This window comes from Sporothrix schenckii, assembly GCF_000961545.1.
Source record: "Sporothrix schenckii 1099-18 chromosome Unknown Cont44, whole genome shotgun sequence".
NCBI classification, from domain to species: Eukaryota; Fungi; Ascomycota; class Sordariomycetes; order Ophiostomatales; family Ophiostomataceae; genus Sporothrix; species Sporothrix schenckii.
Genome location: NW_015971145.1, coordinates 2,405,984 through 2,433,955, shown reverse-complemented (window position 1 = coordinate 2,433,955; position 27,972 = coordinate 2,405,984). Strand labels below are relative to the sequence as shown.

The window sequence follows — 27,972 nt, the reverse complement described above, 5'->3', positions numbered from 1 at the left end:
CCATCCGAGCCCATCCGACCCCTCTCTCTTCTCTCGCCGCTTGTTGTCAATCTACATGATGAGGTGCACGTCAAAGAACTGCACATACCCCTTAAAATAATCTAGGAAGAGCCGTCTGAGACTGTCCCTGCAGGGATTTCTTTGGCAAAGGGAAAGAACAAAACCACAAAGCTGTAACCAACTCTGGGGCCTCCTTCTTCTCCGTCTTTGCTCCTGCCATTAGGCTCGTTTACCTGCTAGGTTTTCTTCTCTTTCTCTCCCTTTTCTTCCCCTTGATCCCTGCTCTTTTTCCATCTGACCTTTCTCTTGATTTTCCTCTCCTGTGTCTCCTTTGGGATTGATACGGAGGGGATGCTTGAGGAGGATCCGATTGACGGAGCGGGTCGAGCGAGGGGCGGCAGAGGACAGCGAGGGAGAAGGCATGGCCTAGCAGGCGAGTAGGGAGGGTAGTGCTTTGAAATTGGGGTTTCTGAGACGATCATGACAATAACACTCGAGAGAGATGCTGCACTGTTCACGGCATGTTTTTTGTTTTGTTTTGTTTCAATATGCTAACAGTTGAAGGTTTCCTACTTGCATAGGATCACACCGGTTTATCTCAGCACGAACATCTAAAGAGAATGGCTGCTCTCTTGAATACCTGTACTGTACCAAGCGGTAGAGGATGAACCGGTATATCTGCGGTATGCAGCCAATCGTTGCCTTGGTCAATCGCAATGCATAACAGGTAAGGTCGTAGCACGTAAGCAGGGGAGTAGTCCGTATGGGCGCAAAGAACCAAGTCTCTTCCTGGCAATACGGAAGGTTCACAAATAGCACTGTCTTACTTGATTGCAAAAAAAATTGAGTTTCAGTCGCCTAGGAGACAAATCCATAAAATATATATGCAATGAAAGAAGCAATGAAATTCGTCAACCGTGATACGATCGTGTATACGATCATGCTCGTCAACTCCATAAACTCCTTTGACGTATCTACTCGCTGTCGCTATCAAATACCAGCCGGCGGCCTCGACGAACCCCGGCCGGCCGTCTCGTGACAGCTTTGTCCCCTCCATTGAGACCATCGTCGTCATCGCGGACTACGTCGCTCGAATCGTCCTCGCCGCTGAGAATAAACTCGGCACTCTTCGGCGGTGGTCCAGTCATATTGGCGGGCGCGCTTTTCTTTGGAGCCGCCTTTGACTTGGCAGTGGTGGTCTTCTTTTGTGGTTTCATTTTCGTAGTTGCAGCTGGTGCTTGCTGGTTGGCACGTCCGTGCCGCTCGCTAAAGACTCCGTCGTCGTCGTCGTCGTCGTCGTCGTCATCGTCGTCACTATTGCCACGCGTTTGGGAGAGGCGAATGGGCATCTCAACCGATCCATTTGGATTTGCTTTGGACTTGGTCTTGTTCGTAGTACGCCTTGTCGCATCGGTCTTTTTACGAGCGGCGGTGACAGCAGGTGGGGAGCTCGCCATAGGCGATGATGTGAAGACCACCGCGGACCTCCGGCTCTTGGAGACCAGCCGCCGCCCGCCACCTGTGGCTCGGCTGCGCCGTCGTGGTTCAAAGCCGTCGTCGCTGTCGTCATCAGTGATGGCATGGAGAGGCTCTTGCAGGCTCGATGTCGGCGCCACTTCAACCTCATCGTTGTCGTCGACGATAAAGTCGACCAGATCGCCGCCGCTGTCCGATCCATCTGTCTCGTAGTTGTCGCTGGTTCGCATGCAATCGTCGCCGCGTTCCTCTAGACGACCGTAGCTGACAGCGCCACCACGGCTGCCCCGGCCTCCACGAGCGCGTCCTCGTCCACGGCCCCGTCCTCGTCCACCACCAAAGTAATCAACCTCCTCCTTTTCGGCAGCATCAGCTTCCTCCGTAATGGCCGCAAATCCACCTCCACCGCCACCGCCACCGCCACGAGCGCCACCACGCGCGCGCACAACTCTCGCTCCACGGCCGCGACCACGTCCACGGCGTATACCGCGCAGGCTCGCGCCAGTGCCTGCCGGCTGCGAGAAGCGGATAATATACTTGTCCTTGTCACTCTCCGGGGACGGTGTTAGACCTGTTGGCCCATGGGGACTTGGTTGGCGAGGCGGCTCCCTCGGATAGACTGGTTCCGGGCGTTGCGGTTGTGGCGTTGGCTCCCAAGACAGCACCTCCTCGGGCGTCGGTTCTCGACGTGGTGGAGGAGGCGTTGGTTCCCAAGAGATTGGTTCGTCGTCAGGGAAAGGTTTGCGAGGAAGCGGTTCTAGAGGCTTGGGAAAGTTGGGCAGTGCGGGTTCCTCCAGTAGATCTGACATGTCGGACATGTCGGGAATGTCAGAGAACTCCTGGTTCGAAGGAACCTTTGGAAGCTCGGGCTTTTCTGCTTCTGCAAAAATTTGTGACTCTCCTTGTGGCCCTGCTGTAGTCCGCTGCAATGGAGCGGACTTGGCGGTGGCTGCCTGTGGGATTTCGGGGAATGTCGACATCGCCTGGATGTCTTCATCAAAAGCAGCATCGCCTATGTCTTCCAACATGTTTCCTATCTCGTTTTCCATTTCTTTTTCCAATTCCTGCTTTCGATCCGCCTCGCCAGTCTCTTGTACCACATCCGGCATGGCCATATCCATGACCATGCCAAGGTCTGAATCGCCGCCCAAATCATCGTCTAGTTCCTTGTCATGCAGTTCCTCGTCCAGCTGATCGAGAATATCAAACGACCTCCTCTTACGGGTGCTGCTACTCGGTACCGGGTCCACTTTGGCGGCAACTCTGTTCGGTTCAGGGTCGGAATCATCGCTACCGTCGGGAAAGTCTTCGAGGATCCGCTGCACGGTCGGCTTGACTGGATAAGCCGAGGCCGGGGTAGCACGGCCATACATTGGTAGCGGTGCACGGGTCGCCGGAACACGCCTCTCGCCGGCACGTTTTGAGGTAAACATCCGTCGATTCGATGTCGGGAAATCATCTTCGCTAGATTCGTCTTTCACAGACGCATCGTCTCGTCCACCACCACGACCACCACCACCGAAGCTATATGATTGAATTTGAGAGCTTCGCTGGCGTGTCATGCCCTTCATAGCTGGCTTAAAACTGCTGCTGCTGCTCTTTTTCTTGGACCATTGTGATGCTCCGTCGTCCTCATCCTCCTCGCCGTAGCCGTATTCCTTCTTGATAGCGGGTTGATTGTTTATGTACCCTGCTGGTGTAAGCCTTGCCCGTTCCGTCATCGTGGATACAGGTCCGACGCGACGGCGTTTAGCCAGGGGCTCCATGGACAATGGCAGCGTGGTCGCAGTAGCAGTCGGTTTGGTCTGTGCTTGTGCCTGGGTCCGGGATTTGGCTGGTGGTGGGTGTGCAAACACCCGTTCCTCCTCCGACTCGCCAGATTCGTCCGAATTGGGAGCAAACTTTGGCACCCTATGGCGCATATAGGACTGGCCGTGGGACCTAGGCCTGTCATAGGAACCTTCCACTAGTCGGCCCATGAGTCGAACGTTGCGTCGAGTAAAGGCACTATGGTGCAGGTACTTTGTCGGGCGCAGCTTTTGTAGGGGTTTGGGGTCAGAGGTGTCGATGACCGGTATGTTGTCATGTGGTCCAAATGCCGATGCGAACGAGGAGTTACTGTTGAAGCCGCCACTCTTATCGGCGCCTCTCAAATCGGTCCCCGGGCCAGGAATGTCAACCAAAAATTCCGTCTCAGCTACTTCTGGTACCGCCAGTCTCGGCGCAGCTGCTTTTTGCCTTACTTTGAAGCCCAGCTTTGTCTGGCCATCTTCTCTCACAGTCGATGCTGTAACAAATCCTGTCTCTGCGTCGTCCGGCATTTGGAACACCTTTTTCGACGCCTTGGGTAACTTTCCGCGTGCTTTTCTGGGTTCCGGGAGGGACATGTCCTGTGTGTTTTCGATAGGGATTTCGACATGGCGTTTGTCGACTTCTGGCTTAATGTCCCGAGGGACAATTCGCTCCGAAAGGTCAAACCGGAAGTTAAATCTTGACCCTTCACTGACAAGCTTTTGCATGTTGGAGTATTTGTCTTGCGCTTCGGCAAACTTGTCCTCTTCCTTGCCTTTCATGAGCAGTAGCAATACCCGACCAGCGCGCTTCCGGCCAGTCCGCCCCATGCGCTGCAGCATGCGAATTGGCGATGACGAGGCATCATAGCAGATAATCAGGTCGACTTGACCAATGTCTAGACCCTCCTCACCAATGGACGTCGCCACGAGGACATTGAACTCGCCGGATTTGAATCTCTTAATTGCTTCAATCTGGTCTTTCTGCTTCATGCCAGCGCTGCGTTTGGAGTCGGCCTGGCCAACAAAAATCGATGCCTTGACGTTGGGGATGCCGCGATTGAGATTCCGCACAATGTCTTCGGCACTGTCGCGAAACTCGTTGAAGACAATGGCCCGCGTGTTGGATCCGGGCGGCTGGTCTTTGAAGTGGTCGAACAGCTGCTCCTTGAGAAAGGTGAGCTTGGGGTGGCTCTCAAAGCCGTCCTCTTTCATCCACCGTTCAATGGTCATCATCATCTCCTGGAAGTCCGGGTCACGGAAGAATGCCTTTCGATTCTTGCTACCCTTCTCGTCCTTTTCAGTCTCGGCTCGAAGCTCAGCCAGGTTGTCGTAGCAGGCACGGATGCCGTGGAAGTTCAAGAGCTTGATCGAGTGCGCCAGGGTCTTGAGCAACGCAAAGGTCGCCATAATCATAAATTTTGTGCCTTGGTTCAGGTGCCGTGCTGGCCCGGCCGCCCATTCTCTCTGGGCCTTGAGAAGAGTAAACGTGTTGAGGGACATTGGGTCCCGGCCGAACCAAATGCCTTGCTGGGTGAGTCGGTCACAGAACGGCTTCAGTGCCTTGGAGAACAGATCCTGCACACACTTCATCTCGGTCGACGGCTCCATCGTAAGTCGTTCGATGTCTCGGTTATGGACGTACTGGCGAATGTCGATGGAGTCCTCCGTGCGAATCTCAACATTGGACATGCCGAGGTTGTCAATGACTTCCTGGACCGCCTCGACGGAGGACCCAGGCGTCGCCGTTAGTGCCAACACACGGAAACTGTTAGTGAATCTGCGCATAAAGCCAATGACCTTTACATACGCATAGTCGCCGGTCGCGCGATGGGCTTCGTCAATGACCAAAAGGGCAATAGACTTGGGGTCGGCGTAGCCTTTGGACAGGTCGTTTTGTAGCGTCTGTGGGGTCATGAAGAACAAACGCTTGCTCGCCCATTCAGCCTCTCGTAATGCGGGCGGCGTCTCGCCCGTCAAGAGCGTCGTATCTGACCGGGGAATGCCGGCTATGTTCAGGCAGGCGTCGACTTGTTGCGAGACAAGGGGCTTTGTTGGTGCCACGAAAATCATTTTCGCATCCGTTGTCCAGCGGTAGAAGTTGAGGATGACTGTGGCCGCAATAAACGTCTTGCCTAGGCCAGTCGGAAGCGCCACTAGCGTGTTGTTGAAGAGGCTGTTCTTCACGATGCTGAATTGGTAGTCGCGGATAGCACCCAGGTTCGTCGGGTAGACCCAGGTCTTCATGGCCTCCTTGTCAATCTTGTGGTGCGTGGGTTTCTCGGCTGGCATGTCCGATACAAAAGCATGGTTGTGGTGTACAGCCTGCGATGCTTCAGCCTGGAGCGTATCGCCATACAACGTGGTCTGTCTGAACGAGTGTTGGCCCGATAGCCTCAGCGGATTTCTTGCACTAGAGATGATCGAGCGCTGTGAGTGTGAGCTGGCGCCAGTATAGCTGGCAAACGAGCTGTCAAAAGCATCTGAAGGCAGATCGTCCAGCTCGGCGGACAGGTCGATGGGCACTTGGGCCGTTGATTGCCGGAAATTGTTATTCTGTAAAGGGTCAGCACACTCATAAATCTAGTATGCGCATATGTGGTCCTAGTGTACCTGAATCTGAGGCCCGCCTCTTGACAAATTGCTGTCTATCGGCTGGGGCCGAGGAGGGGCTGCCATCGTCACTTCGGCTGTGTGTGGTCGGAAGGTGGATACGACCGGTCGCCCGGCATTCGGAGCAGTGCTCCGGGAGCTGATAGATGTTCTTGGTGTCGTTCGTGCCGTGGACACAGTCGAGGGCGTCGTGGCTGCTACCATTGGCCTCGATGAGGTCGACAGTCGACTTGATTGCGTCGTCTCATAGGCGAGCATGAGGTCCTCGTCGGCTACATCCCCGCCAAACAAATCTTCGTCGTCGTCCATCTCGAATCACTGACACAGCCCTGCCCTCAGGTTGGGATGTCATTGACGTAGATGGTGTGCTGGCTGCTCAACTGTTGTTTGTCGGTGGTATTGGCAATGAGGTACAGCAAACAGCCGTATGGAGCAGAGTGACGCGCTATCCGCGTTCAGGCGCTCAGTACGCGGATGCGCCGAGTTCCCCTCTGTCGCCAAGTCACGTGCAGAACAAAATAGCGGGAGGCGGAGGCAGGAACAATGTTCAAATACATACAATACACCTGCTGCCTGCGGAGGCCTTGCAGTGGGTCTTTATCCAGCCAATCATAGTGCTGTCTCCATTCTCCCAAGCCAAACTCTTCGCTCTTCCCGCATGCGGCATTCATCGAACTTCCTAGATGCGAGGTCATTTTGAAAAACAAAAAACAAAGAGCCTTTCTCTTTCTTCAACTAAACGTGTCTCCCTTGTCGCCAGCGCCGATAGGGACTACAAATTCGGCGGTACCCCTCATCACCCTCCGAATTCTCGTTTCCCACATAGTCATTCTATCCTACACTTTCACAGATTTCAGCGGCGACCCTCTCGCCACATTTCCATCTCTCACGATCTCTTCACCATATCAACAACGAGTCGCCACCACCTCTCTATTATCGAAGACCGACGTACAAACAACGCGTCGTCTTTATCCCCCCATTCTTCCGACTTGTCCCCTTCTCCAATCCATAACCCCTATTTCTACCGACTCTCCCAACCGACTTGAACCTGTATCGACGCAATGGCTCCTCCTACCGGTCCTCGCGCAGACGCGCGCACCACGAGAAGCTCTACGCGCAACAACACCACGAGTGGCAACACTGGGGGCGGCATTCGGAAGCGGGGCGGTGCTCCCAAGACGGATCGCAACGGCGATGTGATCATGGGCAACAACCCGGCTACGAAGACGGATGGCCGCAAGTCTAGCCAGTCAACACGAGGCGGGCGGGGAGGCTCACGCGCCGTCGCCTCTGCTGAACAAAAAATCAAGAGGCATTTGGGAGTTTCGGGCGAGGCGAGTCTGGCTAAGCGAATTTCTGAGCTCCCACGGAAGAAGTTCAGCAACATGGCCAACCGTAAAGTGTTCAAGATCGTCGGCCTGCAACAAAGCAAGGCTGCGGGAAATGCCGACCGTGGCGAGCGTGGTCTTCTTGACTTCATCGAGCGGAAATCAGCAAACATGGGGCGTGGACTCAAGATTATCAAGGTATGTATTTGAAACTGACGTGTATAATAACTCTTACGTGGATTCTCTCTTTGATGGGAAAGCAATCTTCTCTCCAGATCTACGGACCTACCTTGGCCAACACATCACCACCGGAGGGCGACGTTTGTCCACATTGTTTTCAACTAGCCAGCTAACACGACTACGTCAGTCGCGACTCGACAACGACTTTGTTCTCACAGTCATGGTGGACCAGGAGGATGCGGAGGAGCTCATGAAGCTCAACAACTTTGTCTTTGCGGGCGCAAAGCTTACCGTGGCTGAGGACCCTCAAGGATGGCCCGGCCAGGCTGCACCGAAGCCCAAGCTGTCCCAGGAGACACTAGAGCGGAAGTCACAGCTACAGCAGGTGCTTGCCACCCGCTACGATGCTGGAGCCAAGCTCCTCAACCTCTCTCGACTTGGCGAGGACCCTGTTCTTATTGGGATGGGATACCTGGAAGACAAAGACCGCGCAGAGAAGACATTCAAGGTTCTAATGGCGATTTGTGACGAGACTTTCCCCACAGCCGACGCCAAGCGTGACGCAGTGGTCAGTGTATCGCTTGCCAACAACAACATTGACTGGGTCGGTCAAGTCTTCGATCTCGCCGAAACCTTTCCCGACATCAAGAACCTGGACCTCAGCGGGAACCAGTTCAAACAACTCAAGAGCCTGAATCGTTGGAGAGGCCGCTTCCGCAACCTGGAAACGCTTCTCATGATTGGTAGCCCCGTGGAAACCGAGGACCCCAACTACAAAACGGAGCTCATGTCGTGGTTCCCGAAGCTCATGAACCTGAGCAATGTCCAAGTCCGGACGCCAGAACAGGTTGCGGCGGAGGAAGCTGCCAAGGCTGCAGCACGTCCCATCCCCATCCCACAGTTCGGCTCCGACTTCCGCGACGGCAGCGGCATTTCTGAGACCTTCTTGACGCAATTTATCCAACTTTACGACACGGACAGAGCGCAGGTGGCGTCCATCTTTTACGATGATGCCAGTCAGTTCTCTCTGTCTGTCACCACACAGACACCTCGCGACAACAGCACGCCCGTGTTACCCTGGGCAGCGTACCTGCGCTATTCCCGGAATCTTACTAAGATTACCAGTCGGAGTGCGCGCGTTCAACGGCTCGTCCGCGGCGCTGCCATGATCAAGGAGCTGTGGAACACGCTCCCCCAGACACGCCACCCCAACTTGACGACGGAGCTACACAAGTATATTGTCGACTGCCATCCGCTTCCAGGCATCATGGACCCAACAGGCCAGAGTGCGACGGGCGTGGATGGTCTCTTGCTCACCATCCATGGTGAGTTTGAAGAAATCGATCCAACAACCAGCAAACAGGGCAAGCGGAGCTTTACGCGGACGTTCGTTCTTGGCCCAGCTGCACCGGGTGGCCAGGCCGCCTTCCGCGTCGTCAGCGACATGCTCTCTTTGCGGGCACACCAACCCATTCCCGACCAATCGTCTCAGGCCTCGTCCGAGCAGGACCAAAAGCAGAAGATGATCTCGGAGCTGTCCAAGGTGACAAACATGACGCCTCAATACTCGGAGATGTGTCTCGCAGAAGCGGCGTGGAACTATGACGGCGCCGTTGCGAAGTTCCAGGAATTGAGAGTAAGTTTATTTTGTCTCGTCTCGTCGTTACCGTTCTCGCATCTACAGTCTCGCTAACGATTTCGTCGCAGCCCAACCTTGGTCCTGAAGTATTCATGAGCCCGATGGTCTAGGGACCCGGCATGATACTGCAACAGGTCATGCCATGAAGCATGCCATATCCTACCACAAACTACACGGGTATACATGATGGCCATGCATTCTACTTGAAATGGTAGCTATCATGCAACCACTGACAATACAAAACACAACATTTACTGGAGAATACGGGACGAATTACGAAAACTGTTTCCTTTGGACAGATCAGACTGTTGGTGCTTTTTTATGCGCAACCTCGGACGAGTTCGGCTATCTAAAGAATGACAGGTTGGCTGCGCGGAGTTATTCGGAAGGAAACCAACATGGATACGGTTTTTTATCTGCTTTTGCTTTTCCTTTTTTATATTCTTGTCCTGTATTATTGGAAGGCCGGGAGTTTGTTTTTCTTTTCTGTTTCCCGTGGCGGGCAGTCAGTATTGTTTGTTTCTGCTGCATCGAGGCGGTCTCACGGCTGGGTCATTGTTATGTGTCTTTTTTTGCGTCTGGACCTATTTTTAACGATACCAACCAACGCGCTTCTTCTTTTTTCTCCTTGTAAGCCAAATCCTCATATAGCAATGCCGAGAAGGATGCATCTGTATTTTGAAGAAAAATTCTCCGAGCAGCGCAAACGAGGACCGCAGTACTTGGCATTCCGCAGATGGAGTGTCACGGACGACCAGCGAGCACTGGGAATGAAAACAGCTGGGAAGGGAGGGACGGAGACCATAGACATGAGATCCAACAGAGAGGCGCTTCTGCTATACACAGTGATTGCGTGCCTCGCCCATGTCGAGGACCGCATCCTACCGCCGAGTGGAAGGCCATGGAAGAAAAAACCGACAGAAAACATACCATGTCTGAACCGGACGTTGACCCCACTCCTGTCGAACTTTCGAGCCGCCCGTGTATGCCCGTCTCGTTGTCGTGTGATAACGGGCGGGTGATGATGATGACTGGCACGGGGACCTCACTCTTATCCCATGCAGATTTGCTAGAATAGAATGAAAGTCTTTCCTATACTAATTTAGAAATATACCTGCGTGAGAAGGTCTCTTTTTTCATATCTGTATCCTTATTTATTGATTTTCACGGCGGTATAAATCGTCTATGCTTGATCTTCCTCTTCGTATTTCTTCCTCTTTTTTTCTACCCTCCCTCCTCCCCCTTCTCACACCCTCAATTCACACCACTCCATAGGGCTGCAATCCTTTGGCCCCCAGCTACAGATGCCGATCTGTCAAAGATGATGAAATGCCGCCGAGCAGCCAACATCACAGGTTAGATGCTGTTCAATGTGACGTAGATGCCGCCCAAGGACGGATGCAAATGCGGAGGGCAAGGTGCGTTCGTTAGTCGTTTTGGCCAATCAGGTGTTGCAGACCTGCATCGATGCTCCGGTTCGCTGCACCTGCATGTCGTTTCCAACCACTCAGGTAAGCCAAACAAAGCCGCGCGCGAAATTAAAGGTCGTCAGCAGCCATGGCAGCCAAAGAAGTGAAAGCAGACAGACCTGATCAAGAGGCCAAATTCAAAACCTTTTGTCGGTCTTCTACAGTGTCGCACAGGGCTTTCAAAGGTGGCTTTGGCGGCCCTTTAATAAGAATGTAATATGTCGGTCAAGGCGTTATGCATAAAGATGCAATTCGACGTTAAGATCAACGAGGACTAGCAAAACCAGGCGAATCGCGAGCCACTGATACCCCCAGCGCTACGCTCGAGAAGGTGAGCAACAAATGGTATGTGTTGTACGTGAGCCATGTTTCGCCTTGTGCTTGCGAGCAAGGTTCCAGTTCATGATCGTCATATCCAGCTCGAGATGCCGAATGGTTGTGCCCCTCGTAGATTGAACAGAGGAGAACAACTTCGGGGTCATACTGGCAGCACTCACGAGAGGCGTGATGGCATCAAGTGCTGTCATGTTGTTGTGGTTAAACATTGTCAAAGTTGCTGAACGCGCATCATGTCCTTCGGTTTGCCTGAACCGCAAATCGTGTGTCTGTACCGTGCAATTGTCACCTGGGCGTTTTCCAACCGCCGTCGATACGTCGATACTAAATACATTTTATCAATGGCTGGGTGGATGCTGCCGAATTTAGACTAGAGACCAGCGGCGGGAAGGTGACGACACTGCGAACGAGAGATAAAGCTTGCCCATAGGCGGCATAGCTTTGCTCGAGTTCTAGTCTGCCCTCCAACGCGCCATATGGGCTCTATTCTGTTCGCAAAACGGAGTACTTCGTACTCCGTACTCCGCGACAACATACGGTGTCAACACGGGAATGACCCGTAAAAGCTGAGTAGCCGTCCCTTGAATTGAGGCACCGAGTGGTTTGTTCCTCGTGACGTTATGGATGGAATAAAAAGCCCCCAATGCGACGAACCTTTTGGCCAGCCAGCTGTTCAACCCGACCACAATCCAAGGCGCATTTTCGTGGTGCTACCTTCCGGTGGTATTCATGTGCGCTAAATAGGCAATGAAGGGCAAGCGTGCCGAGACAATTGCATGGCAGAGGGTAAATGAGGAACCAACGTGCCAACAGTTTGAGATGCAACGGTGAGGCCCCAACCAACCAAAACCAATATTATCTTCGCCCTGGCAGGTCGCGGTTTGGTTATGCCACACAGTTATCCAGGTGCTTCTCTATCTCTTGCAGGTCTTATCCTCCGAGCATTTGCATATCGCAATGTGACGAAACGTCGTGCGGAGAACAGTAAAATTGCATGTGTCGTCAAAACTTGGCGGAACCCCAAGACCCTGGGGATAACCAGGCTTTTGGGAAGCCACAATCGACCTGGGGCCGGGGACTTTCGACGAAAGAGCGCTCCAACGATGAAGAAATGCTTGCTCGTTCTTGATTCCACCCGCAAGGATGGGGGTGTGGGAAAGCGTGCCAGAAAGAAGTCGAAAATAGAAAGGGCGCGGTGCCCGTCATACATCGTAAGATTCAGCAGCTGCAAAAGCGGTTTGGCCAACGATGTATGTTGTACTCTGCACTCTGTAAACACGGTTGGGTCCCGCTTCGAATGGCAGGGTGCCAAAGAGCGCCTTTGTACCTCGCCGGCGCTTTCTGTATGGCCCAGTTACATACCCATCTGTAGGATCTCATTCTTGTCCACGCTAACTCAGGGGCAGGCGTTGTGCAGGCCGGCGTGTTTCAGCGTGAGTACACCCCCCCCCCCCTTCGCGGACAGGACCGCTCTCCCAGTGGGGTCGGGTGGCTTTTGTCTCTTACTCCGTACAGCGGCAGTGCGAGTTGACGTAGCTGGCGCTGTGTTCTTTTCGCTCCACAGAAGAACAAGGCCTCTATAATTGTGATATTCTGCGATTTTGGCCGTGTGCTCGCAGTTGACCTTGCCTCGCTTTCCCCTCGATCCTGCCACGGCGCTTCCGACGGTAGCTTGAGACAGACCAAACGAATAGAGTACTCTACTAGTAGGACAGTCATGTTGCATGTCTGACTTTGCTGCAACAAACAGTCTAGAGGCAGAAGTATTAGTGAAACATCAAGCAGTGACCGGAAGGCTATAGCAGAGCAAGAGCGCAGAGGAAAGGAAAAGAGTTTTGCACAGACACGAGGCAAACACAGGGTAGAAGGCCGTTTTGTTTTCTGTTTCTCTCGCCATCCGTTGTTTGGTTTCTTCGCCGCCGCACAAGGGGGCTTGAGTGGGCGTGTTCCGTTTCCGAAGCCCATATTGTCCGAATGGGAGGTCAATCAGGAGCTAACCCAGGATGCTGGTCTTTTTTAATTGCATCGATATGCTGAGACGAGGGGAAAAAAGCAGTGGTACTCGTATTTTGTGGAGGACGGTCGAGGGAACGAGGGAGGCATCGTGGCGTTGCCGACCTTTCGCCCAAAAGAGCAATAAAAAAAGGGGGAAGGTGCCATCTGCAGGGGTATGTTTCCTTAGTGTATGTATCTTTATATGATGGTACACAAATATAAGTGTACCGGATGGTACGTAATTGTGTAGCACCAAAAAACAATACTTGTGCCCTGCCGTCCCTTGCAGGTACCCATCACTACATACGCGATGTGATTGGCCATGTTGACCTTGTGTCGCGCAACGCCTCCTTCTTCACCCTGCGAGGTCCCTATCGAGGCTCTGCCCTGCCTCAGTCGCTCTTTCTCTCCCGTCCCATGGTCGTGCCTTCCTAATTCTCCGTGCCCTCTCGAAGCAGGCGAAGCGAGAGGGGCAGAAGGCGCCCTTTCTTCTGTCCCTCTTCTGTCCCTCGCAGTTTTTTTTATTTTTCTTGAAATCTGTAAATATTTCTGTTGTCATTCGACAAAAACGTCGCTCCGCACCAGTCTCGTCCCATTTGTTTCGACTTTCGTCGCCGGCGAAGCTAAACCGCCAGCTCCAGTATTTTGGTGGACACCCCTTGCTCTGTTCAAATACACGAAAACAGGGACCTGGCACATAGCAGCCTTTTCGCTGCAGATCAACAAATAAAAGGAACGAAAAAGCAGCAAACGACTGGGACACCTGTACGGAGCCTGGGAGCCTAACCTGACAGAATACGGCTCAACGTTGCCCCCTTTTTGTGCGTCTCTTCCCTGCAGCAATCAGCATCGTATTGGTATTAGCGGCCGAGGTGACCAGGGGCTTCTCGTTCAGAAGCAACTCGAGGCAGCAAAACGTTACTTGCCCACGGTATTCAGTACAGCCCTCAGCATTATCCAGTCGGTGCGCTTTGAACCAGCCGCACGACGTGTGGATATTTTGCTCTCTTTCTTCGTGTCTGACTGCACACCCCGGCTGGCCAGCCAGCCATCCATCCCCCGTTCCTTGTCGAGCCCCCAGTCAACACCACCCCAGTCGTGCGACAACGCAAGGACACAAACAAGACACATTGGCCACCCAGCGAGTGTGCAGAGGGAGAGGACTAATTCGTAGTCACTGCTCCCTCTCCCTGTTCCTAGTGTTCCTGGCCTGTCTGTTCCTTTCTCAATTGCCTCTCACCTCTCTGACTTTTCTCTTCCCCTTTCCCTTCTCCCCCTTTCCCGCTCTTTCAAAACATTCTCTCCATACACGACCTGTTGTTGGAAACACTCGTCCTCTCGCAGCACAGCAGCCGAGGAGATCCCTTGTGTTTTTCGTCGATCATCAAAGCTTTTGCTTGAGGGGGCCGGCTCTCCCTTTCTTCTTCCACCTTCTCGACATCACCACCACCTGCTTCTCCAGGTTGCGCCTTTTGCTTCACACGACTCGTCGGTCGCACCTCAACCTCTCCGTCTCCCAACGACCGCGTTGTTTTTGTGATACATCTTCTTTCTTTTCTCTCGGATATACTCATATCCTCTGGTATTCGCTGCTCGTGTCGACTTACATACCGGACATTCTCTTTACTTTGCGCACTCCCTTTGTTCACACGCGAACTCGAATACGATTTACATTCCTCACGAGCCACGGCAATCGCCTTATGTACTGCTCCACTGATTTTACATCGCCAACCGAACCACGCCGCCATTTAGTCGATAGCAGTTTCTCTCATTCGGCTCTGTTTTATTGTTTTGCGCCTTGTGCCCTAACAGCTTGAACAATCTTGACGCTTCACAACCGGATCTTCGAACCCAACCGGTCCCAATCTCGGCGAGTTGCCTTCTGCAGCGGGACTCTTTTATTTCAGCAGGCCTGTTGGCTGGCCCTTTCCCGGAAGCCTTTCGGTTTTTTGCTCTCTTCCGATATACCAAGACGCTATGCGGTTCCGGCATTAGGACGACGTGTTCGAGACCCAACCGGCCTACTCGCTTCCGCTTTGACGGGCTTGGGTGGGATTCGATATCACCAGCAAACCGTTGTAGAGCTCGTCGTCTAATTCCTTTGCAATTTTCATCAGTACTCAGATATCTCACCATATCCCCAAGCGGCTGACTGTCACAATGCCGCTCCCTCAGCCGGCCGTGGCCTTGAACAACATTTGCTCTACCATTTTCAACAACACTCTCTACACCTATTCTTCATCCGCTTTCCAGTCCCTCGATCTGACGTCGGGCGCCAAGTGGAAGAAGCTGGACTACAGTAATACGTCTGTGTCCGGTGCCGTTTGCGTTGGCTCTACGCCAGGTGATCCCACGCTGGCAGCCTTCTTTGTCGTTGGCGGCAAAACTGACGCTGCCGATTATCCCGGTCTCCAGAAATACACCTACGCAACCGGTGTATGGGAGACAATAACCCTCGCGTCGCTTGTCACGCAAAACCGACTGAATCATGGCGCCGCCTACATCAACGCGACGGACAGCATTTTGGTATATAGTGGTCAGCAAGATGACTCAACCGTTGCCTCGCAGCAATCGTACACCATTGGGGCATCGGCTCCGTATATAGTCAAGTCGGTGTCATCACCCGCGGCACCGTTAACACTGAACCCGATTCTTTTGGAATGGTCCGACTCCCAGATCGCCATGATTGGTGGAAGCTCAACCAACACCGCTGTCATGCTCTTTGATAGTGCCAGCAGGAACTGGATCAACTCGGGTGCCAATCTACTGGACCCTTTGACTACCAACACGACCGGATTGCAAGCGGCATTGATTACGGGCGACGACAACAGTAAGAATCTGTACACATTCGATGTCACTGTATCGCCCAACCAGGTCAAGCATATCGTCCTGCAGGATGGTACTGGCGCACCTGTGGTAAACGCCGGGCCCTCGAAGCGGTCTGCAGAGGAAGACGAGGCATGGAACGCAGAGCTTTCTCGTCGTGCCTCACTGACGGCGAGTAATTGGCCCGCGTACAACGCTTCTCTTGCACCGACAACGACGCGGTCTGGGTTTTCCATTGCCGAAGGCCCGGATGGCATGGTTGTGCTTGCTGGTGGTGGTGGCAGCGATGTCCTTTGCGTATTTAATGGGCGCTCGAACTCATGGCGCAATGCGACGCAGATGCTGTCCGCCAAAAAGTCACTGGTACAGACCGGTTCTGCATCATCTTCTTCTTCAACGACCGCCCCGACAACGCTTGTTATCGCCCCCAGTTCGGCTTCGGTCTCCGCGACTTCTACACTTGCAGCCACGTCCTCTGCCGCTGCCGCACCGGCCCCGGTGTCCCACAACCTCCCCACGAATGCTGTTCTGGGTATTGTTTTGGGCGGTGTTGCTGCAATGGGCATTGTTCTCATTGGCCTGTACTTCCTGATCATGCGCCGCCGCAAGCGCCGGAATTTCCTCGAGGCCGCTCATAGTCGGCGGGCGAGTGGTACGTCCTCATCTGAAAAGGATGCATTTGCTATTGCTAGCGACAGCTTCCCGCAGCGTCCGAATGCCGGTGGTAAAGGCACTTTCCGTCCCGGCCACCAGGCGCAAGACTCACAGGGTTCCTTCTCTTCTGTGGCTATCTTGATGGGGCGTGTCAACCAGCCCCGTCAGCCCGACACCATCCAGAGAAACAACAGTGGTGGCGCATCTAGGCGCGGCTCAACAAGCGACCCCTTCAACAAGGGGTTCAAGAGTACCATCAGCCGACCGATTCCCCAAACCCAACTTGGGCCAAGCATGTCTGCCAACTCCGTTTCGCGCGAAATGCAGTTCGAGCGTGGTGCCGGAGCCGGAGCCGGTATTGGGGCGGGGGCGGCCTCGGCTGCTACTGGCTCGTATGGTCGCAGCGTGACCGACTCGAAGCAGCAGCATCAACAGCAACACCAGCAACACCAGTCGCAGCAAAGTAACAACCAAAGCGGGACACGCCGCTCTTCAGGCTGGAACCGCTACTGGTCGGGAGGCAGCGCGCTGAACATGCTTGGCTTCGGTAGTGGTAACGGCCATAACAGCCGCAGCTCCAAGCGCACAACGGTCGCGAGCGACGCGAGCAGCAACTATTCGACCAACAATAATCAAAACCGCATAACGCAAGACTCAGCGACTGTTCCGCCGCTGGACATTCCCGGCATGCCGGAGGCGAAACCACGTTTCCAGCGAGTCAACTCGGGCTCGCCCACGATATCCAACTATGACAGCTATCTGAAGGATGGGATGCAGGGCAAGATCATGCGCTCCACCAGCCAGACGTCGTCAAAATCTGGATACTCAAGTGGCATCCCCGCCAGTGTTCATGATATGTGGGACCCGACGTCATCGTCCGACCACCAGCCCTGGGGCTCCAACCGTGCGCCAAGCAGCGCGTATGGATCGTCCACCCAAATCACGTCTCTTGGCCCGGCATCTGGATCGGGCGGCAAGAAGTCGTATGTGCCGACAGGCATGAGCCGGCAGCCACAGCTGGCCATGGCTGACACGTCGTCAGACATGAGCTGGCTGAACCTGGGGGACGTGAACGCTCGTGTATGAGACAGCCAGCTGTGGCGAATTACGAACGGCCTCGGCTTAATGACGACTATTCTTCTTTTCTCGACAGTCCTTTGCTCACCAGAATCGCATCCTCCCATTTTCACCAAACCCGCCATTTTTGTGTGTTATGACGGCTACACAACATTAGAGCCACCAGACGAAAGAAAGCCACTCTCTATACAATTACGTTCCCTCGCTTATACCCTCTCTTCATATTCACACGCCAAAATTAGCCACCGGCAGGCTAGCGGTATCACCAAAACCGTACCTTGTTACTATTCCATGTCACCAGCATGACTGGATGCGAATCGTCGCGAAGTGACGAGATAGGCATGATTTGGTTCACGGCCACTCTCATCACTCTCTCACCACTGGTCACATGTTGCCCTCTCCTAGTCCATTTCCTTTTTTTTATCATTGTGCTGCTTTTTTGCAATACTAGCATACACGGCGTGCTGTTTATTCTCCATTTCTTTAGCCTTGTTCCTCGTACTTTGCTTACCGTTTCTTTTGATTTGGCTTTGCAGCTTCCATCCTTCGTTTCTTACACTCCTTTGGCGTACTCGTCACTGTACGGTCACTTTGCACGCTTGTTGTTTTTCTGCAGCCTATTTGCTGGCGTCTCTCTCTATATCTCCTATCTCGCTTCCGCCTCTCGTCCTCTTATTTCTTTCATCTTGTTGCGCTAGATACGACCTGGGCACGGCCCCACACTGTTTCGTCTTTCTTTCGTCCTTCGCATTATACCTAAAAGCTGGCCCCCGGTAGGAGTCCACAGCGTGGTAATATTTATTGTCTTTTGTTGACGTTGACCATTTGAAAGGGGAGGAGGTGTACAAACGCATTCCCGATCTGTTCGTAGCGACGAATGGGAGAGTGCGGAAGAATCTTGTTTTGAATCTTGGTTCATGTATCTGCTACAAAGTCAAAATTCGTTTGTTTTCTCTAGTTAACTTGTCCGGGGACCTTTGCTAGCACAAAGCTGCATAGCATGGGTAACCGAAGAAATAAACGCAACAATTAAATAATTCGTTCTCCAGTACAAGACTGGGGATGAACTCGTGGCGTTGATCGGCCCGCACATGTTAGACGGTAATCGGGAGGAGAAGGTGCACTATTCGTCTTTTCATTGGGGTCTAATTATGTTCATTCATCGTCCCTAACCAATTCCATTCCCCGAATAAGTCCATCCAATCCTCCAGACGCGTCACAATAAATTCGGACATGGGGATGATAGAGTTCGGTGACAGCGCTTTTATGAGGAAGGTATGTTTTTGAGGTTGCCTTGGCAGGTTAAGGCGAATGAAAGACGACAAATAGTGAGAGGGGTGGGAGATTCTTTTATAGCCATACAATGCAAACAGCATTTATGTTTGTATGGTTTCTGCTGATTAGGTTCAGAGAAAACAAAATATGATGGTAAGCAGTATTGTGACACAATCTTGTCGGTTTTGACACGTAAGATCACGAGGCTAGGTTTTGCTACGTTCCTGCATACCGCACTGTAAACTCACGTGCACTTACTCATTGTGCTGCAATGAGTTGTAATACTTACTATGTTGTACGCACACTGCGAACCTCCCTGCTTCTCTTCTCTCCAGGTCTCTTACCTGAGTGTCGTGTGCTTTTTGACTGCTTTTCTAAACGCGATTTCTAGCCGCGGGACTTGATTACAGTTTTGAAGGTTAGTATAAACTCTCAACGCCAACGACAAAAATCTTACGTGCAAAATGGCCACAGAAGATGAGGAAGGAATAAAGGGGTAAAGCAGAGTTGGGTACGCCCAGATTCTGCCGGCATGAGGTCCGACTGTGCATATTTCAAGCCAGCTGTCTGACAGGCTTGTCCTTTAATGCGTGGCCGTGTACGACGGTAATTCATTCAGAGCTTTTTGCTCGCGTGAGGTCCTTTGCCTGATCGTCCCTTTCTCTATTTCTTTGTACTTATTTTTGGGGTTTACCTCGGGCAGGCCCGTCACGAAGGGACCGGTTTTCTCGGCCAGAGCTGTTTTGGGCTTCGGTGAAGCAAGACGATGCAGCTTTGGGCAGAGAAAAAGAGGGGGTAAACGTTTTTACTTTGTACGTTAAAGCCAACAGTGGGCATTGCGGCGGTTGTGTTCCCCTTCCGTCTTGAACTGTTGACACATGAACATAACGATTAAAATGTACGAGAATACTCAGTGCTCTGTACGCCACGGATGATTCTGCCTCTTTGGCCTGAACGGTTCATCTTTGCGTTGTAGGGCCTTGGCGCCTAAGAGTCATGCAGCCGCTGTCCATTTTGTACGTGTACATCGTACCCCGTATGAACTGCGTCGTAAACTCCGTAATTGTGTCGTACGTCGTACTTGGTCCTGGGTTCTTCTGCCCACACACCAACACTGCCAATGTTGTCTCTGACCCCCACCCTGCCCGTCCTTTCAGACCATCCAGCCGCCGCAGCGTGGGGTATTCGTGGTGTCAGACGAATTGCACCGTGCGAGACAGGACCGGGAATGTTGGGCTTCTTTGCGTGGGTGTTGGGAAAGGCCAGGAGGAGCGTCGAAAGCGCGACCCGGAACGACACGAGAGGTTTAGGAAAATCGAGCCAGGAAAGGCAAAAACCAAGCCAGGAATACCGACCGCATGACCATGACCACACCCTTCCTTCCCCAGCTAGCCACCTGATAAGCTGCATTCAGTTGACATGGCGCACATCATGAAGCGTGACCCGGGATATTTCGATTCGTCGTCACGCCCACTCCAGAATGAAACCTCCACCCCGTCCCCATTTCCTCCCCCCCAGCTGTGCGCCAGGTGCCCCGGATTCTTTTTCTGTAGCAAATGCAAGGACTGAATGGGGATGCAAGCTGAAAACCCCAAATTAACGCCACAATCCTCTTTTTCACGGGTTGACATCGCACACTCCCTGTGATGTGATTTGCCCTTGTCTCGAGACGGATGCTCTCGCGTTCCAATGGCCTTTCTGGTCACCCGATCGACCCCATCGAGGAGAAGCAAGTGCCATCGCAACTGGCGATAGTCGAGAGAGCCGGCCAGGACGAGGGCGTCGACCAACGGCGCCCTGAGTTCATGCACCAGGGAGGATACCGTGGCATCTGCAAAAAGGCAGTCGGTGTTTGTAGTCGCATCCGAGGCAGGCCTATGTCCCGTACACAATGCGCTGTAATTATTTTCGTACTGTGTAATTACGTCGCAGGTGATGGCATATACGCTGTGGACGGGAGAGAGTTTCATTCTGGCTGCTGGATCCAGAAGGGTCCTCCTGGGCAGCCCCTAAAAAGGGAACGCGCAAGATGCAGGAGGCAGGTGCAATGTTGCAACGAGGGGAGTGGGGAAATGGAGCAGGAAAAAGCTGCAAGAAGGAGCTGGGACCAGATGGGGGCACGGAGCATATGCAATGAAGCACCTGCAGTTTGTATCTCACGGGTATGGGGCAATAACGGAGTGCGACTGTCAGAAAAGACAAGGAAGGTGAGGTGAGAGCTACGGAGGGACCTCTCAGAGCGCTAGGATTCTTGCTGGACAGACTGGCCGGTTGTGGCTGCCATCCCATCGAATCGTGAGAGCTAACAACTGCCAATGGGCGCATGGCGCGTCTGACGGGGGAAAGCACGACTTGTGTTTGCTCACCGCGGACGGAGGAAAGAGCACTGAGAGAGAGCAGGAAAGAGCACGAGAGAGACCCGACAGCAACAACTGTTTTTGTTCGCCTTTCGGGGCGGAGGATGTCACGTCTCTTTTTTTCGAGGTAAAATCATGCGGTGCTGCAAATTTATTCGCTGTATTAGTTTGGTTTTTTTTCTTCTAGACTTTAGCAAAGGCTATGTTTTGTCCGCCTTCTACCCGCCGTACTGGGGTCTCTATTCACTGGACAGAAAATTTAGGGGCCCCGCTCATGCGATGGCAATGTCGAATGTCACTCTTCTCCCCTGTGCTTCTGATTCTGTTCTCTGCTTGCCCCGTTCTATTCGTCCGTCCTCCGTTCTGGCCTTCTTTCGCGACGGCCTGGTACTTTGTGACTATTTCCCTGTCTCTCTCTTTGTTACTTCGGCCTCCCGCGCGAGGTGGGCAAGTGTTTTTTTGCCTTCGTCGCCAGACCGGCCTATCGGCTAAGGCCTCCGCTGTTTGGGAACAGTTAGAGGAGAACGAAGGAACTGTCAAGCCCGCCTGGAACGGAGATCGCAATCCCACTTTTTCGCCGCTTTCGTGTCCTGTCGCAGGCCCATCGGCTTGGCTTTCATCCACGCTGAATGGCCAATTCCTGAGCTTCTCCTTATCGATAGGACGCGCACCTCCCTCGCCCGCTCTTTGCCTCGGCCGGTATTATTTATTTGTATAACTGGAGTCTCGCAAGCAGCGTAGTGAATGGATCTTGGTTTACACTTCTCGCGGCTTTGGTATCAAAAGAAAATCGGCAAACTTTCGAAAAGCCCTTTCATAGGCCGGCCAACTTTCGAAAAGTCTTTTCAGAGCTACTACGACGTCCCCTATAGGGAGCCCACCGCCTGCCCTCCGACTGCTCATTCCCACTGGCGAGCCACCGCCCGGTTTCCGTTTATAGCCTTGGTTTCGCAGTCTGCGGTGGGTGGAGACTCCTTTTTGGTGGCTAGCGCAGGAGCCGGCTGCGATCTAAGCCTCGTAGCGCGGAAAAACTACCTGGGAAAGCAACCTGGGAGAATCGACTACGGGACCAATAACGAGGCACAGTGGGCAGGAAAGAGACGAGCAGCGGCGGCGCTGGTGGTCGGTTGCAGCGCGCGCTTGGTTCTGCCCCCACCCCACCTTCCCTTCTAATCTTCTACCGTCCTCATCAGTCCTTTGCGCCTTCCCTGACAGTTTCTGTTTCCTCGGGACTTTACCTCCAGTCTGTCTTCCGAATGTCGTAGAGTGCCTGGGTTGCGCTTGCCTGCCACCCCCACCGGCCGCCATTTAGCAGGCACCACCGCCGAAATTTCGATTCCTGACTTTCCCGTTCCTTCCTTTGTCAAATTGTGAGAGGGGAGGCCGTAGCGGAATTAGGAAAAAAAGGAACCAAACTCAAACCAAGGAAAAGCCCTTAGCCTTTGCTTTTTTCTTTTTTGTACATTTCCCTCGAGCAAATCAACTGTCCTAACCGTTGATGCTCAACCTGATTGTTCACCATCCTACAATGCCTTTGTCGTGAGTCCAAACCACTACGACTCATCTGCACGACAACCGGCGACCGAGCGACACCTCGACCTGAAACGAGCTCGACAAGTCGCACCTTATTTCGCTCTCTCTCTCTCTCTCTCTCTCTTCTTTTCTCACGACTGTACATCTCACCACAGCCGGTCGTTGTCCGCCACCCGGTTCGACTCACAAGACTCGCAGCCAGCCGATCCACGCAGACGAGCAGACATCGAAACTCGACGACAGCACAAATAGTGCCTTCTTTTCTCTCACCTTAATCGACTGTCACCCGCCTTTGCGCTCCGCTACCGTGAAGCCAGACACCCGTGACATCTTTGGACGCCCGATTCCCGCTTTATTCCAGTTGGATTTTCCCGGTCACAAGGCACAAGCTCGACCCGACGACGGCTTGGAGGGTTTACAGCCATACCAGAACCATCCGATCTTGTTCCTTGACCACCTTACCGGCTGTCTCATCTCGAGCGCACTGATTTCGGCACTGTAACACAGCCCGCTCTCTGTTTCCCGTCATTGCAGCTCCGCGCCGATCCTCGCTGCATAACCCCCCCCGCCGCACCTTTCGGCATTCAGGTTTCACAACCCCCCCCACGTCCGGTTCTCGTACCTGCTATGGCCATGATGGGGTCCTCCGCCTGGAACGGCCAGGACCAGGCCATGCACCCTGCTGGCGACGAGGAGTTCCAGCAGTTTCTCGATATGAACGGCATGGGCAACCTCACCGACAACATCCAATTCGACTTCGCCGACTTCCAGAATGCATCCCCTGGCGCCTCGCAGCTAATACACACCACCATGGCACCCGCCAGCGAGCCACTCGACACCCCCATGACTGGCGCACATCATGCACCCGCCCTCCTTGCGCAGGCGACCACCGGACAGCTCTCGGATGCCGGCCTTACCGGCACCGCCGGTATCCACTCCGGCTCCCACGCGCACGGCATGCACCCCGTTGTTACTACCGGCGGCGGCTCCCACGCCAGCAACCCCACCACCCTGATGCCTTCTGTGACGCCCACCGATGCCATTTCGGAGATTGACGCCCAGATCCAGTACCTGCAGCAGCAGCGCATGCAACAGCAGCAGCGCCAGGTCGAGGAGCAGAACATCGCCTTCTTTCAAAGGCAAAATCACATCGTGCCGCCAACGCCGCAAAGTCTGGAGCTGCAGGCCGGCAACCAGTTCTTCCACTCGCCAGACCCACGCAATCAGCAGCACCAACAGCAGCAACAGCAGCAGCAGCAGCACCCCTCGCAGCAGTCGCAGCAGCAGGCCATGTACGAGCGGTATCAACACTACAAGGAGCAGCAGGATGTACGTGATGCCCTTTTTTGCCATCTCTGTCACACACACACGCTTTTTTTTTTTAAAAAAAAAAAAAAAAAAAAAAAAAAAAACTAAAACAGGATTTCGCCGGTGAATGTCTTACTTTGCTAACCATTGTCACCTTGTAGATGTCTTTCACCCCTCTGGTGTCGCCTGCTGTCACACCGCTCGAGACACAGTTCTCTATTGATACACAGTTTACCGTGCCGGGTGCCTACTTCAGCCCTCTGACGTCGCCGGCCCTACATGCGCAGACAGACCCCAATTCCACCTTTGACCCACGCCTCAATACCTCCAGCACTTCGCCTCTCGACATGGATATGGAGATGCTCCCGGCCGCGGCGCCTGCTTCTTCCAACTCAACGTCCGTCGGCGACAACCTTGCTAAAAAAGCACGGAAAAACAACGCCTCCAAGGCACGGAAAGCCAACGTTCGCCAGTCCCCCATCACCAAGCCCATGCGGAAAAAGTCGACAACTACGCCCGTCATGAACGCCCAGGTGCTTGACCAGCTCGCCGAATCGCTTGAGCACGAGGCTCTGTCGTCGCCCGTCATCCGTCAACAGTCGCAGCAACAGGCCTTCCCTAGCAATGCTCGCCTCACTCCCTCACACGGGCACGTTGGTGGCCCATCCTCTTCCTCTGCTGGCACGACCGACTCCGAAAACGACTCAGTGTCACCTGAAAACCTCACAGATATGCCTCCCCCACCCCTGCCAAAGCCGCGGTCTGCACGCCCCTCGCCCTACCTCCACCCCCAGAACCATAGCTCCGCAGCACCAAATCACAACGTCGGCCCTGCGACGAGTGCGCCAGGCCCTGCCATGGCCGGTGCCGCACTCGCAGGCGGTTTCCCATCACCCGCCACACCGGCTTCGCTGATGAAACTCTCTTCGCCGAAGCAAAAATCGCACAAGTCTTCCCCGTCTGTTACACCAATCAAACGTGATGGTACCGCAAGTGGCAGCAATAGTGTCGGTGGCGGTGCGACCACTGCGGTCGGCGTCGCCAACGAGCAAATTGAGAACTTTGAGCTGCCCGAGTCTCTCAGCATGGACTTCCAGAAGACGCATGTGACCTCTTCAAGTGCACATAACACCCCTTCCATCGAGACAAACGCGTCGCCGTCGCTTGATCCCATCGCGGGCGGCCGCGGCTTCCAGCCTCTGCCCTCGCCGTCTATCGCGAAGTTGGGCGGCGGCACGCGCTCGGCTACGCAAAGCCCTCAGATCCTCCCTGGCTCGTCCTCCACGCCCATCCTCGCAGCCAGTTCCAACCGCAAGACGCCGCAGATGCTGCCGCGCGGCTCGTCGTCGAAAAAGCGGCCCAGCATCAGCTCTGTCCAGGTGTCGCCCGCGCTGCGGCCCAAGATTTCGCCCAGCATCAAGCCTCTGCTGCCCGGTGGTGTCTCGTCCGTCGAGGACCAGGCGTCGCGGCTGCTCGCCACCAAGTCCAACTACCAGAACATCCTAGAAGGCAATACAGTTCCCGGTGTGTCGTACCCGAGTGAGCTGTCGACGAATCTGACCTCGAAGCGGACATCACACAAGATTGCCGAGCAGGGCCGGCGGAATCGAATCAACTCGGCGCTGCAGGAGATTGCGACGCTGCTGCCCACGCCGCCACCCAAGGACACCAAGGCTGGCGACGCTGCGGCTGGTGGTGACGACGAGGAGGTCGGCGGTGGCGACGCCAAGAAGGACAGCAAACCGGCCTCCGGTGGCGGTGGTAACAACAGCGCACCCAACAGCAAAGCCAGCACAGTGGAGATGGCGATTGAGTACATCAAACAGCTGAAGAAGGAGGTGGCCGACCTGACGAAGCGGGCGGAAGATGCCGAAGCAAAACTGCAGCTCAAGGTTGAGGAAACCAGCTAACACGAGTCGTTGCGGTGAAAAGACCGAACGAGAGAGAAAAAGAGAGAAAAAAAGAGAGAGGAGAGGGGCAAATAAGGGAGACAGAATTTTCTATATATCCACGGCGTTTTTATGAACGGGGTTCGGCTGGGCGGGGCTGGCCGGACGGTGCGAAGATGGGAGAGGCGGACTCGGGCAGTCCTTTTTTGGTTATACTGTTTGCCTTTATCTTTGTTTCTGTTTCTGTTTCTGTTTCTGCTTCTGTTGTCGTCTCTTTTTCGGCCACGACCTCCCGACTAAGACTGATCTCTAGATTGCATTGCATCTTGCTAATGTTGTCTTTTTGTTTCTGGTCTTCTTGTGCTATATTATACATCGCTTACGAGCTGTACTCTAATGAAAATACGTTCTTGTTGTTTCTGGTTCTTTGGGGAAGCCGTGGGCATGGGGACAACGGCAGATGGGCCAGTTGCGTTAGTAATTGAAGTTTATTGATAAGAATAGGTGACCTATGTAGCAATACTTTGAACACCTTTGGCAGAGAGCAACAGCATAATGTCTCGTCCTTCTTTTCGATTTCGGTTTTTTTGCTTTGCTCCTTACGGGATCAGCATCGAAATTCGATAAATTGATGTAGGCGAGGATCTAGGCAGCCAATCATATCACGAGGGGTGCAACATCGGCGTTGGGACGGCAAGGAACATATGCATTATAGGAGAGGAAGTATTGGACGGGTCCCGGCTGGGGTATGATACAGGATCCATGGGGATTTCGTGCCAAGAAAACCTGACAGACAAAAAGTCGTAGTAGAGGTGCATCAGAGAAGTGGTGCGCAACGGTGATATGCCCCCATCGCAAACCCCAGATGCACATATGGAGTATTACATTATTATTGTCCCTCACTTAACGGTCCCTTTTGTTATTCTTTCGCCACCTGACTGTGTAAACGCAGGACTTGCCCGTGACTGAGGCAAATACTCATCGGCTCTGTCGAGAAGGAGCGATCTGCTAGCATGTGGTCGGGCAATTCGTGGTCGGACAATTCAACATCGCGTTCGGAAGTTTTGAATTCTCACAGGAAGCTTACAACACCGGGTTAAGCGAAAATGATGAATAGTGCGTAAATAAGTTGAAACCCTCACCATACTTTTCTGTCAGATCAGTTCCTCAACGATGGCAGCCTGCAGTTGGGTTCGGCGCAGCCAAAGCACATGTGCTAAGGATATTAGGCTTTGGAAAGAAGCCAAGGAGAAAGGGGAAAAGAGCTCGGAATACGAGGGACAGAAACAGCCAGGGGTAACGTCTGCCGCAATCTGAGTCAAAGAAGAAGATGGAAAAGACGAAATACATTGGGTTGAGCAACAACTTTGATTCTCTTGTCAGTACTGATCAAAGCATGTCTTTGGACTAATTGTCCATGCAGTGGGAAAAGCGGGTCTTAGCGTCGGATTTTCGGCGTTTTGGCGGGAAGTCGCAATGCCCGAGCAGAGAAGCGGGTCCTTCGTTTCCTGCCTAAATATGCCCATGTAGCGTACACAACCACCAAACTTCAGCACTTTATCCTCCCGACAGCGCCTTCTCTTGGATTGCTCGGGGTTAAGTATCCAGGCCGCGCGTTTTCGCCACCACCAAGACAACGTTTTAGAGACGTCTTGTCAGGTTCCCTCCAATTCTGCCCACACCCCAGTTCCTAGAAAATAGGATCAACAAACTCAGATTCAAAGAGACTCCCCGCATTGGATCATTTGTTTCGTGACTTGTGAACGTGCGTAAGTGAACGTTCTCATGTTTGACAGTGACGAGCGGTTGGGAGCTGACTTGGCAGGGGCGCTGCCTAGTGGTCATCATAGGAGACGTAAGATATCAACAGACTAGGACGCAAGACGGTTGTCACAAGCCGAATGAAAAGAGAAAACAGTGAGGGGTAAGACGGCGGTCTTGGAGAAACGAGAGTTTCATGGAAGAGGTATGACGAACCACGACAGGCTGCACCTGCTTGACGTGGCCTCGACCTCGATCGGCAACGCGTTGCCCGCTGAAACAACTCTTCCATTCGCTGCCAGATTCGTTTTCCTGGCTGCCTAGCCAAGTCGTCGTCGTCCTAGATTGTGCCAGTGTGGTGGGTGCGGGAGGCGGTATGCAAAGTGTTTTGGGGTGTGTCCGACGTCAAGGATGTACCAAAGTACCGTTTTGCCCGGAGCCCGAACGCCTCTTGACAGCCCACGCT

The 27,972-nt window shown here is 53.5% G+C and overlaps 4 protein-coding genes across 4 annotated transcripts; 3 read left to right on the top strand and 1 right to left on the bottom strand.

Annotated features, from left to right (window-relative positions):
* Positions 1-974: 974 nt before the first annotated feature.
* On the bottom strand, positions 975-6,188 carry SPSK_08289 (ATP-dependent DNA helicase MPH1; the record flags this gene model as incomplete). The annotated part of the gene is made up of 2 exons (XM_016734893.1): positions 975-5,822; positions 5,880-6,188. 2 exons carry the CDS (start codon positions 6,186-6,188, stop codon positions 975-977), a joined length of 5,157 nt encoding a protein of 1,718 aa, XP_016587519.1.
* Positions 6,189-6,940: 752 nt separating this feature from the next.
* SPSK_08711 (nuclear RNA export factor 1/2) lies at positions 6,941-9,136 on the top strand (the record flags this gene model as incomplete). The annotated part of the gene is made up of 3 exons (XM_016735299.1): positions 6,941-7,405; positions 7,575-9,023; positions 9,095-9,136. 3 exons carry the CDS (start codon positions 6,941-6,943, stop codon positions 9,134-9,136), a joined length of 1,956 nt encoding a protein of 651 aa, XP_016587518.1.
* Positions 9,137-14,986: 5,850 nt separating this feature from the next.
* On the top strand, positions 14,987-17,392 carry SPSK_08626 (uncharacterized protein; the record flags this gene model as incomplete). Its single annotated transcript, XM_016735217.1, has 1 exon — positions 14,987-17,392. The coding sequence occupies one exon, from the start codon at positions 14,987-14,989 to the stop codon at positions 17,390-17,392; it is 2,406 nt and encodes an 801-aa protein (XP_016587517.1).
* Positions 17,393-23,175: 5,783 nt separating this feature from the next.
* Positions 23,176-25,766, top strand: SPSK_08563 (hlh transcription factor; the record flags this gene model as incomplete). The annotated part of the gene is made up of 2 exons (XM_016735156.1): positions 23,176-23,877; positions 24,018-25,766. 2 exons carry the CDS (start codon positions 23,176-23,178, stop codon positions 25,764-25,766), a joined length of 2,451 nt encoding a protein of 816 aa, XP_016587516.1.
* Between the last annotated feature and the right edge of the window lie 2,206 nt (positions 25,767-27,972).